This window comes from Ochlerotatus camptorhynchus, unplaced genomic scaffold (assembly GCF_037179485.1).
Source record: "Ochlerotatus camptorhynchus isolate MF236.1 unplaced genomic scaffold, CSIRO-AGI_Acam_v1.1 ptg000265l, whole genome shotgun sequence".
Classification (NCBI taxonomy): Eukaryota; Metazoa; Arthropoda; class Insecta; order Diptera; family Culicidae; genus Ochlerotatus; species Ochlerotatus camptorhynchus.
The window spans coordinates 690,201-706,785 of record NW_027040755.1 but is presented as its reverse complement, the minus strand read 5'-3'; the positions used below and the strand labels follow the sequence as shown (position 1 = coordinate 706,785).

General features: G+C 46.9%; 3 protein-coding genes across 5 annotated transcripts in view; 2 read left to right on the top strand and 1 right to left on the bottom strand.

Moving 5' to 3' along the window:
• The window catches only part of SerT (Serotonin transporter), a 103,296-nt gene that overhangs the window by 56,500 nt on the left and 30,211 nt on the right, over positions 1–16,585 (bottom strand). The window lies entirely within an intron of this gene.
• LOC135705361 (uncharacterized) lies at positions 584–3,746 on the top strand. Its single transcript, XM_065227054.1, has 2 exons — positions 584–1,770; positions 1,904–3,746. The coding sequence occupies exon 2, from the start codon at positions 1,927–1,929 to the stop codon at positions 3,520–3,522; it is 1,596 nt and encodes a 531-aa protein (XP_065083126.1). The 5' UTR covers positions 584–1,770; positions 1,904–1,926; the 3' UTR covers positions 3,523–3,746.
• On the top strand, positions 14,361–15,154 carry LOC135705257 (coiled-coil domain-containing protein 34-like). Its single transcript, XM_065226881.1, has 4 exons — positions 14,361–14,368; positions 14,447–14,530; positions 14,591–14,853; positions 14,916–15,154. Exons 1-4 carry the CDS (start codon positions 14,361–14,363, stop codon positions 15,125–15,127), a joined length of 567 nt encoding a protein of 188 aa, XP_065082953.1. The 3' UTR covers positions 15,128–15,154.

The window sequence follows — 16,585 nt, the reverse complement described above, 5'->3', positions numbered from 1 at the left end:
GAACTTGTGATAAAATTTCTTTTTATTAGTACGCCATAATTTCCAATTTTTTGCAAAAATGATTGCCCATACCAAACAATTACGTCTAGAATTACGTTAACTTTCATACAAAAAGGAGAAGGTCGATTCAAGAATTTATTTCTTTTCGGTATTTTGGCTGGAACTGCCAATGCTCAGTTATGCAGTTTAGGACCAGGCGAAAATGGTCGGAGAATGAACACGGTGCATAAAAAGGTGTGTTTTTCAAGAAAATCTAATTTTTTATTGGTCATTGGTCTGAGCTCTACATTTTCGTAGCTCTAAAATGAACTCGAGTTTTGTTTCTTTTATAAAACGTGTTTAACTTATAATTTCTACAACGCCTAGTAAGACTATCTGCACGAAACCGAAAAGAAAAAGAATCACGCTTAAAACGAAAGGCTGGTTGTGGATTTTCTCGTCGTTGATTTGCTCTCTCCTTTCTATGAAAGTAACGTCGACTTTTGTGTTGAAACTAAGCCTCATTATGACTTTCAATCCCTTTCACTGACACTGTCACTCATCTATGAGCTGGCTCTCATACAGACTTGTTGAGTTTGTTTTGCTCCGTTTTTAAATCGTTTAATTGTATCTACGTTGTACGTTTTAACCGTTAACAGTGATATTTTTAACTCGTAGTTGTTGTCAGTTGTGACTAGTGTTAATTATAATCTGTATTATTTACGTAATTAAGCGTCGCGAGTGCTTTTAAGGCGATAAATTTCGCGATATTCCTCCCTTTTGTCCCTTTATGGGCGAGGGGGATGAGTGATCTTTTCGCTATCTGAAAAGCGATTAACACAAGTGATTAAGTGTCAAACTCCGTCTAGTGCGACTACTAGGCGTTGAGCATTAGTTTTTCCTGTAAAATAAAAGTGAATCCGGAAAAGCTATACAGGAAAATCGGAAGAAAAGTGGCAATTTAAACCCCCTTTCGACCTGCAGGGACGGGCGAGGGGGTTTTCTTCATTGTGCAGTGATCTCCTGTTGTGTTATCTCGTGGTCCGTATACCCCTACGGATATTAGGGGCTTTTGCTGGTTTCGTCCCATACGAAAGGATAGTGGTGTTAGCTTAAGTGTGTCGTGTAACTGAGAGCTGCTACCGTTGAATTGTACCGGCGGCATTAACAGGAGTGAGTGTTAGTGCGGGAGAATTTTTCTCTTTTGCGTTTCCCCCTCCGCCGCGTGCGTATTTCGTGTGTGAAACTTTCGCTAGTGTGTGACCGACCCGTGGTTTTCGAGAATAGAGCTTCTCTCCTTTTACCGGGCGGTCCGTTGTGGTGTGTGGTTTACGGCGGCCCGTATACCTTTTCAAGGATTACACGGGTAATCGCACTGTGAAGAACGATCTGGGAAGTGAACGAGGGTTGGGTGGGAGAAAATTATTCTCTTTCTCACGCTTCCCATCTACGACGAACGCTATACGTGTGTGAAACAGCCACTAGTGTGTGACCATCAGTCGTATTGGAGAATCGAGTCTCTCTACCCCCACCGGGTTGTTTACATTGGCGACTGGATAGCGGTGGCCCGTATACCTTTTCGGGGATTATACGTGGAATCGACCAGCGAAAAACAGCCCGAAAAGTTTTCGTGCGGGAGAGGGATTCCCTTTAACATTCCCTCTGTGGCGTTGACATACGGCTTTGTCACCGAATTGTTAAAAACAATATAGTAGTGCGCGTTTTTACCCCGGAAGATTCCCCTCCAAAGAGGGTTGAAAAAACTTTTGTGTTTTGAGTAAAAACAGTAGTGTACGTGGCCGATAGCAGAACATTCTCTCTGCGCCGTCTGTGCACGGTATTCCATTGTGGTTGTCGCTGACGGTGGTATTGAGATATCCGCAAACAAACAGCGTTTAATTCTGGTGAGTGGTTTTCGTTTTAGGGAACTGGGCTGGGGTCGCCGTGATGGCGACTGACATGGGTGACCCACCGTCATGGTGGGATCAACCCGATCCTGGAGGCAGCATGAGAAACCAACGAGGACCAACGTTACCCAACTATATGGATCCAGAAGGGAACCATGGTGGAATCAGGATCCTACGGATTCAAGGAGCAGGCGGAGCCAACGGGCAACCGCTGCCGAATCGCCCATTCATCATTCGTAAGTCCATTCAACAATTCGTTAATGGCAAAATAGAGAGCGCTTTTCCGGAGGGCCAGGGTCGTTCCTACGCCCTAAAAGTACGCAGTGCGCAACAGTACATTAAGTTGCAAGAACTCAAAGTACTAACTGACGGAACAAAGGTGGAAGTTATCCCGCACCCTATCCTGAACTCCACGCGTTTCGTCGTCAGTTGTAGGGACGTCATCCGGGACTCCGAGGAAGAATTAGTTGAAGACCTGAAAGACCAAGGCATCAAAGAGGTTAGGAGAATCACCAGACGTGAGGGTGGAGGCAGGGTCAACACGGCGACCCTGATTATCACCTGTCATGGCACTTATGCTCCCGAATATATCGACTTTGGATACTTGCGTTGCCGAACCCGTCCGTACTACCCATCGCCCATGCAGTGCTTCAGTTGCTGGGCTTTTGGACACACGCGGATGCGTTGTAAAGCACCAAAACCGATTTGTGGGAAATGCTCCGGGGATCATCCGATTCCTGAGGACAGATCGTGTCCAAATGGCAAGTTCTGCGCCAGATGCCAAACCGATCAGCATTCGCTATCCGATCGATCCTGCCCGAGCTACATCCGGGAAAACTCGATACAAAAAATCAAGGTAGACAGAGATCTATCCTACCCCGAAGCGCGTCGGCTTTTTGACCAGAGCAACGGAACAAGGACCTTTGCAGGAGTTACATCCGCCAGCCTTGAAGGCAAGCTCGACCAAATGAACCGGAAGATCGAAGAACTGGCCAACCTAGTGAAGGAGAAAGACCGCACCATTTTGCAACTGCAAGCGGCTTTGCAAATGCAAGGTGCACCGAACACCATCGAACAAGCAATTCCCGCTCCAACCAATCCTTTACCGACTGACTTCACTGCGCTGTTCCAACTGCAGATGGAGCAGAACAACCACCTAATGCTCCAAATGCAGGACCGCTTCGAAAAGTCCATCAAAGCCTTGATGGCCACGGAAGTACAAACGCAACGAAGACTGCTTAACGTTGAAGCTTCTCTTCCGAGTACCGCTGCTACTGCACCTAAACTCGGAGACAGCCAACCAAGCGTCTCACCACCGCTTACCTCTATCGAAACACCTGCAAACAAACCCGCATCAGCCTCATCCAGTCCGAAGGATTCCTGCGACTTATCCTTTTCGTCGGATGCAGCCAGTGACGCAACCATCACGCCGGACAATAGCCCGAATCCCGCCACGAAGGTAGACACACCTCTACCGACCTTCCTCACGCCAAAAACCCACAAGCGCCCAATAACGGAACTGGACCACTCTCGGCGACCCCCCCGCTCAGCCCAAGTTCCCAAAATACTTAAGCCGTGGGAAACCTCGCCAGAATCACCGGATAAAAAGGATGTACCCAAAAAGAAGCGGACCTAGCAGCCTCCTCTTTTTCGTCATCCAATGTCCACACCACCCACGCCATCCACCCGGACTACTCTTACGGACCACACTACATACCACGATACGAACACACCAAGAACAGAAACCAGCCATCACCACCAACCGTGTCTGCGACTGGCCTCGGGTAGCCGGGGCCCCATTGGACTGGAAGCCACACCCCAACCAGAACCTTTGGTAACCCCCCGGTGCCCAGGTCATCCAGATGAAGATGTCTGTGCCTTGGGTACGCGGGGCACCGACAGTGCGGACGCTAGGACCCCACCGGAACTGGCGGACACCCTCTGCGACCAAAGGACGAAGAAGATGAAGAAGAACCCAGCACTCGGTCCCGGTATTCGGGGCCCCATCGGTGCGGACGTCTTTCCCACACCGGAACTGATGGTAACCCCCCGGAGCCGGAGCCTGCCTGGAAGAGGGACGGATAAGGGTGGTAACACCCATACCCCTGAGGACAGCGAGGGACCATTTTCAAGCGTGAAGATCGGGACGGACAAGGGACGTCTTTCCCATTCCCCGAAGGAAATGAAGGTACCGCAAAATATCGGGACGGACAAGGGAAGTTACGCCCATTCCCCGAAGGACTTCGAGGGAACCAGGCCAAGCGACATGACACGCAACACATTTTTTTCCGTTGCTGGGACATCCATGCCTCGGACGGGCGGAACGCTTCCGCCTGTTCGGGGTGTGGCTCCGTCTCATTCAACAGCGTCACCGAGCACCCTAGCGGAGCCTTTCAACAACCTACACACACCAGAAGCAACCTCCTCCTACTCAGCCGTTGGGACATCCCTGCCCGAGGTGGGCGGAACGCCTCCGCTTGCCCCCGGTGGGGCTCTGTTTTATTCCGGGCACAGCGAACAGCTTAACCCTGTACACACGGTCAACGACACACTCGATACCAGTCGCGTGGACCTAAACACGGAACGGGAGTCGACTAGCAATACCAGCGTGGACAACACCGATCACACCGCCGTTGGGACATCCCTGCCTTGGGTGGGCGAAACGCCTCCGCCTGCCCCCGGTGGGGCCCCGTCTCATTCTGGACGTAGTGAGTCACCAAGCAGTAGCGTAAGTCTTACCGAACCCTCTTACATTTTCGACATCAGCGAAACGGCAGAATCGAGCTGCCCCTCCGCAGATGAAAACACCAACAGGCATCCTGTTCCCGCCTTACCAGTTCCTATCAACTTCACTCTCCAGTGGAACATCAACGGGTTTCTAAGCCACCTTAGCGATTTGGAGCTGCTCTGTCACAGCAATCCACCCTGGGTCATAGCCCTCCAGGAAGTCAACAAGGTGACGGTGGACCAGATGAACCGCTCGCTTGGCGGAAAATACACATGGGTCCTAAAAAGAGGAAGGAACTTTCGGCATTCTGTGGCCATCGGAGTCCTGAAGAATATACCATTCAGCGAAATCCACCTAGGGGACGATCTTCCAATCATCGCCGTTCAACTGGAAGAGCCAGCGAACATTGCGGTGGCCTGTGCGTATCTGCCATGCGGGAGAACGTACGTGTCAAATCTTGCCAACAAAATGACAGATGTTTTCAGGAAGTTGCCCGAACCGAGGATGTTCGTTGGTGACCTCAATGGGCACCACCCGTCCTGGGGCTGCCCTCGCTCGGATCCCAGAGGAAGCCTCCTTATGGATACTTTCGAGCAGGAGGACATGACGGTCCTTAACCATGGAAACCCGACGTTCTTTAATGGGAGACACGCCACCGCTATCGATGTTTCTACGGTCAGCCGTTCCATGGCTGGAAAGGTTACGTGGTGTTCCAACGCTGACCTGTACGGCAGCGATCACTACCCGATCCAGATCCAACTCTCATCTGCCACAGCCCCAGAAACCACCCGTAGACCACGCTGGATGTATGACAAAGCCGAATGGGAGGTGTACAGGAACGCCATTCTCACCGGTATCCAGGAGCAGAATCCAGGCAATATCCCCGACCTTACGAAACTAATCCTCGAAGCAGCCGTCGCCTCAATACCCAAAACCAGCAGCATCCCCGGACGGAAGGCTCTCAGATGGTGGTCCGACGAAACCAAGGCAGCGGTGAAGGCCCGACGAAAGGCCCTCCGTAAGTTGAGAAAGACTAGACCAGACGACCCTGACAGAGACGGCATCCTCGAACGTTACCGTGAACTTCACATCCAATGCCGGAAAACGATTCGAAGTGCCAAGCAAGAGAGCTGGACGAACTTTCTCGACAGCATCGACGCTTCCCAGTCCTCGGCAGACATTTGGAACCGGGTAAATGCGCTAAGCGGAAAGAGACGTTCAGCCCCACTGCAAGTGCAGTCCGGTGGCATCACCGTATCAGAGCCAACAGCCGTAGCCGATGAGTTAGGCAAATACTTCGCGGAGCTTTCGGCTATTCCCGGATACAGCGAGAACTTCCGTCGCCGCAACAACGCCACACCGACCTCCATAGGTAACTTCAACGTTCCGAATGATAACAATAACACCAGGATAAATGGGGTTTTCTCATGGGAGGAGCTGAAATTTGCACTCAGCAAGAGCAAGGGGAAATCAGCGGGTCCCGACGAACTCGGGTACCCCCTACTATCACACCTACCGATCGAAGGGCAAGTCCTGATGCTCGACCTGTTCAACAAGCTCTGGACCACCGACTCCTATCCAGCATCCTGGAGGGAGAGCCTGGTTATTCCAATCCCGAAGACGAGTGAAAACACGAAGGACACGACGAAGTTCCGGCCCATCGCACTCACTTCCTGCATGAGCAAGGTCTTCGAGCGGATGGTTAATCGCAGACTCAGGACATTCCTGGAGACCAACAATCTTCTCGACCATCGACAACACGCCTTTAGGTCACCTATTTCGCCACACTGGGAGACGTGCTGAAAGACGCCTTCGACCAGGGACACCACACTGAAATGGTCTCACTAGACATCTCTAAGGCTTTTAACAGGACCTGGACTCCGGCTGTACTTGCCAAACTCGTCAGCTGGGGACTTAACGGACACATGGTCCACTTCGTTCGGAACTTCCTCACTGACCGTATTTTCCATGTTGCTATCGGAAATGCCAAATCCAGGAGCTTTCAGGAGGAAACGGGGGTCCCCCAGGGATCAGTGATCTCCGTCACACTCTTCCTTATCGCGATGAACGGAATCTTCCGCCAGTTACCAAAGAACATCCGCATCTTTGTGTACGCCGACGATGTCCTCATCGTGGTAACGGGGCCCACCACAACACGCACCCGGAACCTCACGCAAGCCGCGGTCTCAGCCGTAGTAAAATGGGCCCAAACTGCCGGTTATCAGCTCTCTGCCAAAAAAAGCATCAGATGCCACGTCTGCCCTTCAAGACACCGGGTCAACGGGACCGCCATTAAGATTGGCGACCAGGCTATCCCCATCAAGAAATCCATTCGTATCCTGGGGGTACTTGTGGACCGCACCCTCTCCTTCGTGCCGCACTTCAACCAGGTCAAAAAAGACTGCCGAAGCAGAGTTAACCTGATCCGGACCATCTCCAGGCCCCATCGCACTAATAATCGGGCAGTTCGCTTCCGGGTAGCGCAAGCTATCATCGATAGCAGGCTGCTGTATGGAACAGAGCTCACGTGTATCAACTCTGAGAAGCAGGTTGAGATCCTCGGTCCAACCTTCAACAGCAGCATCAGGATAATCTCTGGCCTTCTACCTTCCACCCCCGCTGATTCCGCTTGTGTTGAAGCAGGGGTTCTACCCTTTCGGTACCGCATCATTAACGCTACCATCTTCAAAGCTGCATCCTTCGCCGCCAAGACAGCAGGAAACGGCAGAATCTTCCTCCTCGACGAGGGGGACAGAATCCTGCAGACGATCGCCAGCATTGACCTCCCCCCAGTGGCTAGGACCCACTGGAACGGAGAGAAGAACTGGCTCTCTTCCAGCATTCATATTGACTATCACATAAAAAATCGATTTAAAGCAGGAGACAACTCCGCGGCCCTCCGTCGCACAGTAATCGAACGCCTCCGAACCCATTACGCCGAACACACTCACCGGTACACCGATGGTTCCCGATCCAACACGGGCGTTGGCATCGGAGTATCCGGAAGTGGCATACTCGCTAGCAGCAGCTTACCACAACAATGCTCCGTTTACTCGGCCGAAGCGGCCGCAATCTTCCATGCGGCCACGTCACCAGCAAACCAGCCAATCGTAATACTAACTGATTCCTTCAGTGCTATCCAAGAGCTAGCTTCAGCAGTTCCCACCCACCCGTGGATTCAAGCTACCATCGAATACGCCCCGAGCAGCACCATTTTTACATGGATCCCCAGTCATTGCGGAATACCTGGTAATGAAGCAGCAGACAAACTTGCTGGAACTGGACCGGCGGGTCCGAGATTCACGGACAAAGTCCCCCTTCCAGATCTCCGGCGATGGATCAAAACAACCGTACAGAAAGCCTGGGCCGACCAGTGGTTCAGCACTCGAGAGCCTTTCATCCGGAAGATCAAAGGAACCACGGAGGCATGGACGGACCTCCCAAACCTCCGGGATCAGAGAGTGCTCTCAAGGCTGAGGACTGGCCACTGTCGGTTTTACTATAATTTCGGCGGCGGAGGTCCCTTCCGCAAAAGCTGTGCCATCTGCCATCTCCCGGCCACCGTTGAACACGTCCTCTGCATCTGTCCTGAATTCCAGGACCTCAGGGAATCCTATGAGATCACCTCCAGCATCCAGAACCTACTCGGAGAGGATTCAGCCGCTGCAGACGCCCTGCTAGTTTTCCTCAGGGAAGCTAACCTATACCATGAGATCTAGGAAAGCCATAGCTGTTATATTCGTTTGTATACTCGTTCATTTGTTTATATGTTTAATTTCTTCTGACTGTCGGGACGGCACCGCACGGGATGAGCCTTTGGACCTCGTCACGGTGTCGTCTCGTTCAGTTTTGTGTTATTCATTTTGAACTTGTTGTCGTCTTCGTGAAGAGCCAGGAGAGCTGTCACCTTACAGCCTCAGCAGCCGGAGGGGCATCACATGGGATGAGTCTTCTGGCCCTCATGAAGGTGTTCCCCCCAGGCATTGTCAGGAGAAACTCATTTTAAGCCTACTATGTCCAACAACTCCGTAGGAGGTTCTCCTTCTGAGACCTCAACAACTGACTAGAGATGAACTAGCCTAAGGCTAAAAATCTCTTAAATAAAGAATTAAAAAAAAAAAAAAATGACACTGTCACTCCTCAGTCAACTTGTTTAATATGGGTTACGTACCATTTTCGATAGTTTTTGTTTTTTAGGCTCTGAACCATTTGGTGGATTTTTTTAACTTTTGGTTAAAATTTGACAGATGGATAGTTATCGATTAACCCTGCTATCCGAGCATGGTTATTTCTGACAGACAAGAAGTTAAATTTTGACGACCGTGGCTCGAAAACCGGTCGATCGACAGCACGGGGATTTTCGAACATAAGAAATAACTTTCGAAATGTCACTTTTAACCACGAGTTAAATTTAACTCGGCAAATGGTTCACAGCCTTAGATAAATATGTGGATGGAAGATAAATTCGAAGAATGGTTGTGTTTTGCTGTGGCAAGCTACGTGCACGCTGAGTAGAAAGAATGAAGATTGATGACGATTCTCAAGATTTCCTGCAAAATCATGCGCTGCATCGGTAGACGCGAGTAGATGCGAGAAATGAAAGAAGATTTTTCGAAGATGAGATTTCGAAGATTGATCTCACACAAGGATTTTTTGAGCATCTTGAATTGACATTTTGATGTGTCGTCCCCCTCGGATATATTAAACATAATATTACGCCTAGTATACAGATCGAAGCGAAACGAAATTTGAAGCACGCGAAAAATCATGAAATTTCGCTAGCGAAAAAGGTTGTGAAAAAATGTGTGTGGAACATTTTGCAGTTTCCTTTTTTCGCAGTTTACAGTTCATGTGAAACGAAATCGATCAGTTTACACCTCCGGTGAAGTGAAAATCTGACAGATACGCTCTCCCGAAACGTCAACTTTTCGCTTAGCTGCTGCTCTTTTCGCGAGCGCTGCATGCGCGAAAAAAAATTAACGTAAGCGAAAAAAATGCGATCCACAACATTAGATTTCGCTGGTTCGTATCTGTTTACAGTTCAAAGCGAAGTGAAGAATTTGCCAATTGCGTTTTTCACGCTGGTGAAAAATTTAGTATTTTGTATGAGATTATCGTTTCGCTTCGATCTCTATACAGGCCTTTACGTGTACTCTTCTTGTTGATGTGTTTCATGAAAGACGAAACTATCAAAGTCGAGCGCTCTTTCACTCGTCCGTTTCACTGAAGCTTGAAAGAAAGACGAATGAAGCGACGGGAGAAAGGGAGACAAACGATTGAAAATTTGTTTGTAGACGCCGACTGAGGTGATAAAATGCTGCGAAGCTACTCGACTTCAACAGAAAAATAAAGCTAGCAGTCCCTTCGTCGCATCAATGTTGTCGATTGAAGCTGATATTGTGGTCATGACTTTCGTATTTAGCAACCTTTTTTACTTCGGTCAAAAGAAAAGAAAACCATTTGCTGACCAAAAACTGAAAAACGGCTTTGTGCAAAATCAAACTGACTTCTTTATATCAGAAAATTGCTCAATTCAAAATGAAGCCTAGATACATTACATTTATTTGTACAACATCACATTTAAGATAATACCGAAGACAACAAATCAAGAAGACTGGCAACTTTGCCAGAATCCAAGCGACAGATACAGTAGCGCTGCGCTTGAGTGAAGGTGGAAGCAACGCATAGAAAATGAGCAAATACACAAACCCTTCGTCTGAGGATGTAATCTTTGCTATCAAATTCGTTCGAAGCATTTACCTTTGAGCGGCAGATGACGCGATTGTACCTATTTCATAGCGTTCGTATGATAAAATGGAAGAGTCGCCAGTCTTCTTGATTTGTTGTCTTCGATAATACATAATCAACAATAGTACGCCACAATACTCGGTTTGCGGCTGCCGCTCTCCATCCTCGGTCATGCCCAATGCTCGCTAAATCACGCTCTACCTGGTCCGCCCATCGTGCTCTCTGCGCTCCACGCCTTCTTGTGCCAACCCGATCAGTAGCGAACACCAACTTTGCAGGGTTGTTGTCCGCGCAGGTGGGGGAAAGGTCATAGAATCGTTTCTGAAAGCCTTTTGCTTTAACGTTTGCTTCACTGCAATTATTTTATTTCATTAGATACATCATTATAATAATTTTCATTTTACTCACAAATTTGGTGATTCTTTGTAGCGTGTGGCCTCTCCCTGCGCTTTAAGTTTTAGGTTAGCTTCTAGGTCCTAGGAGTTTAGAATTAGTTTCGTTTTAAGTTTAGATTTAATAGTTTGAACTTTTTACCTCCTTTACTAGATTTTAATAAACTCCAGCACTCCCTAATACAAGTAATATAACAGTAAAATAATTTTAACTGTAGCGGTAAGAAACACTACCGACCACGCCGCGAACTTTTATCCAAAAAGAAATATTCTTCCCCGTTTCACTGTCGCTGCCGTTGACAGCTCGAGCCACCAGCGTTGACGTCTGTCAATATTATTGCAGCGACGCTTTAACAGCCTTTGGAAACGTCGGTTGACAGGGTGGGCAGCTCATCGAATCCTGCATCGACAGTTGTTGTGCGGCATTCTTGCAACATGCCCTGCCCACCGCATCCTTCCGGCTTTGGCCACCTTCTGGATGCTGGGTTCGCCGTAGAGTGCAGCTAGCTCGTGGTTCATTCTTCGCCGCCACTCACCGTTCTCCTGCACACCGCCGAAGATCGTCCTTAGCACACGTCGCTCGAAAACTCCGAGTGCTTGCAGGTCCTCCTCGAGCATAGTCCATGTCTCGTGTCCATAGAGGACCACCGGTCTTATTAGCGTTCTGTACATGGTACATTTGGTCCGGGGGTGAATCTTTTTTGACCGTAGTTTCTTCTGGAGCCCGTAGTAGGCACGACTTCCACTGATGATGCGCCTTCGTATTTCACGACTCACATTGTTGTCAGCCGTCATTAAGGATCCAAGGTAAACGAATTCCTCCACTACCTCGAAAGTATCCCCGTCTATCGTGACATTACTTCCTAGACGAATCCTGTCATGTTCGGTTCCGCCTACTAGCATGTACTTTGTTTTTGACGCACTCACCACCAATCCGACCTATGCTGCTTCGTGTTTCAGGCGAGTGTATAGTTCTGCCACCGTTCCAAATGTTCTTGCGATAATGTCCATGTCGTCCGCAAAGCACACAAATTGACCGGATTTCGTGAAAATCGTACCCCGGCTGTTGAGCCCGGCTCGTCGCATTACACCTTCTAGAGCAATGTTGAAGAGTAGGCATGAGAGTCCGTCACCTTGGCGCAGTCCCCGGCGCGATTCGAATGAACTGGATAGTTCACCCGAAACCCTTACGCAGTTTTGCACACCGTCCATCGTTGCTTTGATCAGTCTGATCAGCTTCCCAGGAAAGCCGTTCTCGTCCATGATTTTCCATAGCTCTGTGCGGTCGATACTGTCGTATGCCGCCTTAAAGTCGATGAACAAATGATGCGTTGGGACCTGGTATTCACGGCATTTCTGGAGGATTTGCCGTACGGTGAAGATCTGGTCCGTTTGTCGATCGGCCGTCAATGAAGCCGGCTTGATAACTTCCCACGAACTCGGTCATTTTAGGTGATAGACGACGGAACATGATCTGGGATAGCACTTTGTAGGCGGCATTCAAAATGTTGATCGCTCTGAAGTTCTCACATTCCAAATGGTCGCCTTTCTTGTGAATGGGGCAGATTACCCCCTCCTTCCACTCCTCCGGTAGCTGTTCTGTTTCCCAGATCCTGACTATCATCCGGTGCAGGCAGGTGGCCAAGATACGATGGCTCAATGATGACAATGTGTTGGCAACATGATATCCATCAAGGTAGGGAAGGTTGTTTTGCAGCATTATTTTTGAAGCGATTTTTCTCATGACCAATTTATGTCTTATATACCTTAATACGTTGTTTTCCCTTTTAATTCTACTACTATTGTATCACCTTCACTTTCACTATATCTGTTATAGTATTGTTTAAAGTTGTAGCCGGCACGGGTCGGTCCGTCAAAAACTAGCAGCTTAAGCGCCATTCCTTACGGAGACTGCACGTCGCGTTATGTTCGCCTGGATGAGACTCCCACAAAGAGCGAGTCCAAGAAGATTACTTGATAAGAAATTAGGACCGATCCTGCCAGATTGAGCTCAATTAACTAAACACAGCGGAACCCACCTATTCCCAGACTGATGCAAAATTTGAAATTTTCGCTCCACAGTGCTCAAATGGTTTCAAATCAGGTCCTGATTAGCCTCCCAACATTTAAACTCATTTGGTAAGAAACTGGCTATTCGAAGTTTGTATAGAAATTACTATGGGAAAACTTAACTTTTTGTTCATTATCTTCTACCCATTTTCCATATTGCTTTTTTCGAAAATTTCTATAACTATTCTTACGGGAAATTTCCTAAGCTACAACTTTGCCGAATATCGTTTTTCAGCCAAATGTCTAATTAAATTGTTGTTAATTGTTTAAGAGATTGATAATCTTATGGCATGATCAGGCAGCTGTTCTGTGGGCAACACTGTATTCTGCAGTGTGACATAGTAGCCATGATATTTGTGCTCTATTCTTCGCGCCAGAAACACCAATGTTGCCTGCTGAACAGTAAAATGAGCATAATCATAAGACATCAGTGACTTGTATCATTAATAACTTTTGTTCCTTACATTTGATTGAAAAGTGGTTTTGAACCAAATTGTAGCTGAGAAAATTTACTACAATCACTGCTACCATTTTCAAAAGCATATTGATGTGGTGAATTGTTAGATAGATATGAACAAAAACATAAGTTTTCCCATAGTAATTCCCATATAAACTTGAAATGGTTTGTGCCAAGTCAGTTTCTTACTAAAGTAGTTCAAATGTTGGGAGGCTAAGCAGGACCCAATTTGGAGCCGTTTAAGCACTGTGGAGCGAAAATTTCATATTTTGCATCGGTCTACTACGCACACATTATGAATCACTATTGAACGACTATAGAAAGAACTAATTGAAAGAAATGAAACCATGTTACTTTTTCTAGCTTACTTTAAAAACTACTTCACGACCTCGCTTAAATTCGCACACTTCACTTCGAGAAAATCTTCTTCGCGATTTAATTTTTTAAATTTGCAAATTTGTGACATCTTATTTGCATAAGCAAATTTCATTTCGATTGATGCATTATTATTTAGAAGTATATCGATAGGCGATTTTTAATACGGTTGGATTGGACTATGAAAAACTGACAGTAATTTCATTCTTCTTAAGTATTGTAGTTTGAATTCAATTTTAATATATTTGCAAAATACTACAATTTACCTAATAATTTAAGATTGAACAACATCGAGTTACTTTTTTACTCAACTGGGTAATTTACAATAATGTTTGCGTAGTTTAAAATAATGTAGGTTGGATCCGTAAGCAAAGTAGGCTATGAAAAACAATCACTTTCAACCAGACACTTTTCAAAACTGTTCAACATCTGTAAAGTGGACAAAAGTTAAATCGCAACAGCATAATGGAGAGCCTGTTCCAGTCATCCAATCGCGATTTCAATGAAAATATCCGGTAAGTTCAATTGACTTAAATTCGAAACCTGTCGTAGAACTTTCCATTTCAGTCGAGTCAACAACGCCATATTCATCTCCAAGGATCGGAGCAGCTCGGAAGAAAGTGAAGCAGAGGATACTGATTCGTGTTCCATCGTATCAAACCTGACCGATGGAACTCTGAAATCATGGAGTGGACTGGTTGGAGATGATTATGTAATACAACCATTCAATTTTAGTCAATGTTTTCTACTCCCTCTAACATGCCGAATGTTTTCAGAACTCGGATTCAAGTAGCAGCACCCTTATTGCGAAACTTTTACCCAAACGTAAAGAATATGACCCGGAAGCGTACCAAAATTGGTTGGAGGCTAAAAAGTAAGAAGACTTCATTTCATTCCGGTGATTGATAAAGAACAATATTTTTTTGTGCAACAGTGAAGCCGAGTGCAAGCGAAAAGAGAAAGAACTCAAGCGAAAGAAACTCGATGAAATTAAGAAGAAACTTGCAGAAGAAAAGCGAAGGCAGGAAAGTGAAGAGAAGTTGAAACGATGGATGGAGCGTAAGGAACTGGAGACGCAGAAGATGAAAAACCAAGCAGAAAACGGGAATGAGAAAGTCAGGAAGAAGTGGATACCAAATGAAGTAAGTGAAACAACTTTCAAGGCTTGGAAGAATCGAGTAAAGCAACTGGAGGAAGGTGAGATAGAATTTGTAAGAATATTTGTCAAAAGCTTATCCAACCATCATCATCAATTTCAGATAGAAAACTCCGCCAGCTAGCGGAGCAACGAATGCAAGAAGAACTCAAACAGGAACGGCAGTATGTTTCGAAGCTATTCTACGAGGGTTGGCTGAAGTCGTCTTCATCGAAGCCGAAACCGGTACCACTGAACCAGGGAATCGACAGCTTTCGGGGTTCCATCTCCAAGATGTTCATCAATCCCGTCCCTTGGAAAAATAACATTGACTAAACAGAGTGCGGCAGTTGTCTAATGGCCTTCTTCGCAGCCGCGACCTTCACCGCATACCTAGATACATATAGCACTAGCAATTTGCTTTGTTTGTGAGAGATAATAAATTTCCTGTTACTGCCAATGTTTAGCGAATGAAACACTTCCTTCTATTCTGTATGATTGTGGCCTTAGCTAGAACTAGGTTGCACAATAGTTGCAATTGAAAATGGTTTTTATTATCGATTTCGACATAATTCATTTTGCTTCCTTTGTAACCTAATTGTGTTTTCCAACACGAACCGAACCTGCATACAATACCAACCGAGACCGAATGCAACCTGTTGTTCTTGGATTGGTTGATGGTGTTCGGTGCTAATAAACAAGTTCCGGCTGTAGGTATACGAGAGGCGAGCTCCGAGGGGAAGTGAAAGCAGACGGCAATAAACTTGCCAGTAAAGAGTTCCTCCGCGCGCCCGTGAAAAATAGCGTAAAATGCAGAAAATTTCCTAGGGGTTGGACTGCGGCTATAAATATACATACCACGAACGCGAGTGAGATGATTTATGCCATTCCAGCTCAATGCCAAATTGCACCAATCCCTAACCATTTTGCTCATTCAATAATCGATTGCACTCATTGACTGAAATTTAAATTCCTCGATTAAGTACGCCGGATAATCCCAGCGTCGTGAAAATGTAGAACAATGCCGCCTTAATTGGTTGTAATTTTTTGGCGGGAAAGAGCAATTTCAGAAAAAGGGATGAATGCAATTTCGGGAAAAGCTTCAGCCGGATGTGCGTGGGAAAAAAAACGATTGCAAATTGGATGGTCGTCGTCGTTGGCACAGCGGAGTACTTAGTACCACCGACCGACCGATGGCCACCACCACCATCATCATCAAGTGGGTTGTCATTTATTTTCCTCCTCGGTGTTTATGCTGGCAGCGTTTGGTTGTTTATCACCGGGTAGGGTACTCGAATCAGATTAAATATTTTATTTTAGCAGACCGGTCCCGGTTCAGTCACCGCAGTTTCTGCTGAAAACTGAAGCCGAGATTACGGGTATAAAACCCAGAATAAGTAGGATGAAATAGAATAAGGACTCTGGGTTGCCCTAGCAATGATTACTGCAGGACAGGTTTAATAAGGACAGACTGTAAGAAGAATATGAATACACGTAATACTTTAAATTCCTGGCAAAACTTTGTGGCAGTGTGAATACTACAAGGTCCCAGGGCTGATCTGGGTCTTTACCTCAATGGAAAGATACTCACTAGTGTTGCCAGATTAATGATGATGCGGACCACCATAGGGCGATTCAAATAGGACGATTCTATAGTGGTGCGAGCACTACTCTAGACTAGCGACTTCCGACGTCATTAGCGACATTAGTGACATAGCGAGGCCAGTGATGCCAGCGAGAAATATTGCAACGATTTTCAGTCGTACCCGTAATGAAACATTTCGCGGGCTACCG

Bases quoted from the DNA above. Each gene is read 5' to 3' on its own strand.
- LOC135705361 (XM_065227054.1), top strand. From the start codon at position 1,927: ATGGCGACTGACATGGGTGACCCACCGTCATGGTGGGATCAACCCGAT.
- LOC135705257 (XM_065226881.1), top strand. The intron at 14,531-14,590 runs GTAAGAAGACTT...TTTGTGCAACAG, and splicing joins AATTGGTTGGAGGCTAAAAA to TGAAGCCGAGTGCAAGCGAA. The intron at 14,854-14,915 runs GTGAGATAGAAT...CATCAATTTCAG, and splicing joins AGTAAAGCAACTGGAGGAAG to ATAGAAAACTCCGCCAGCTA.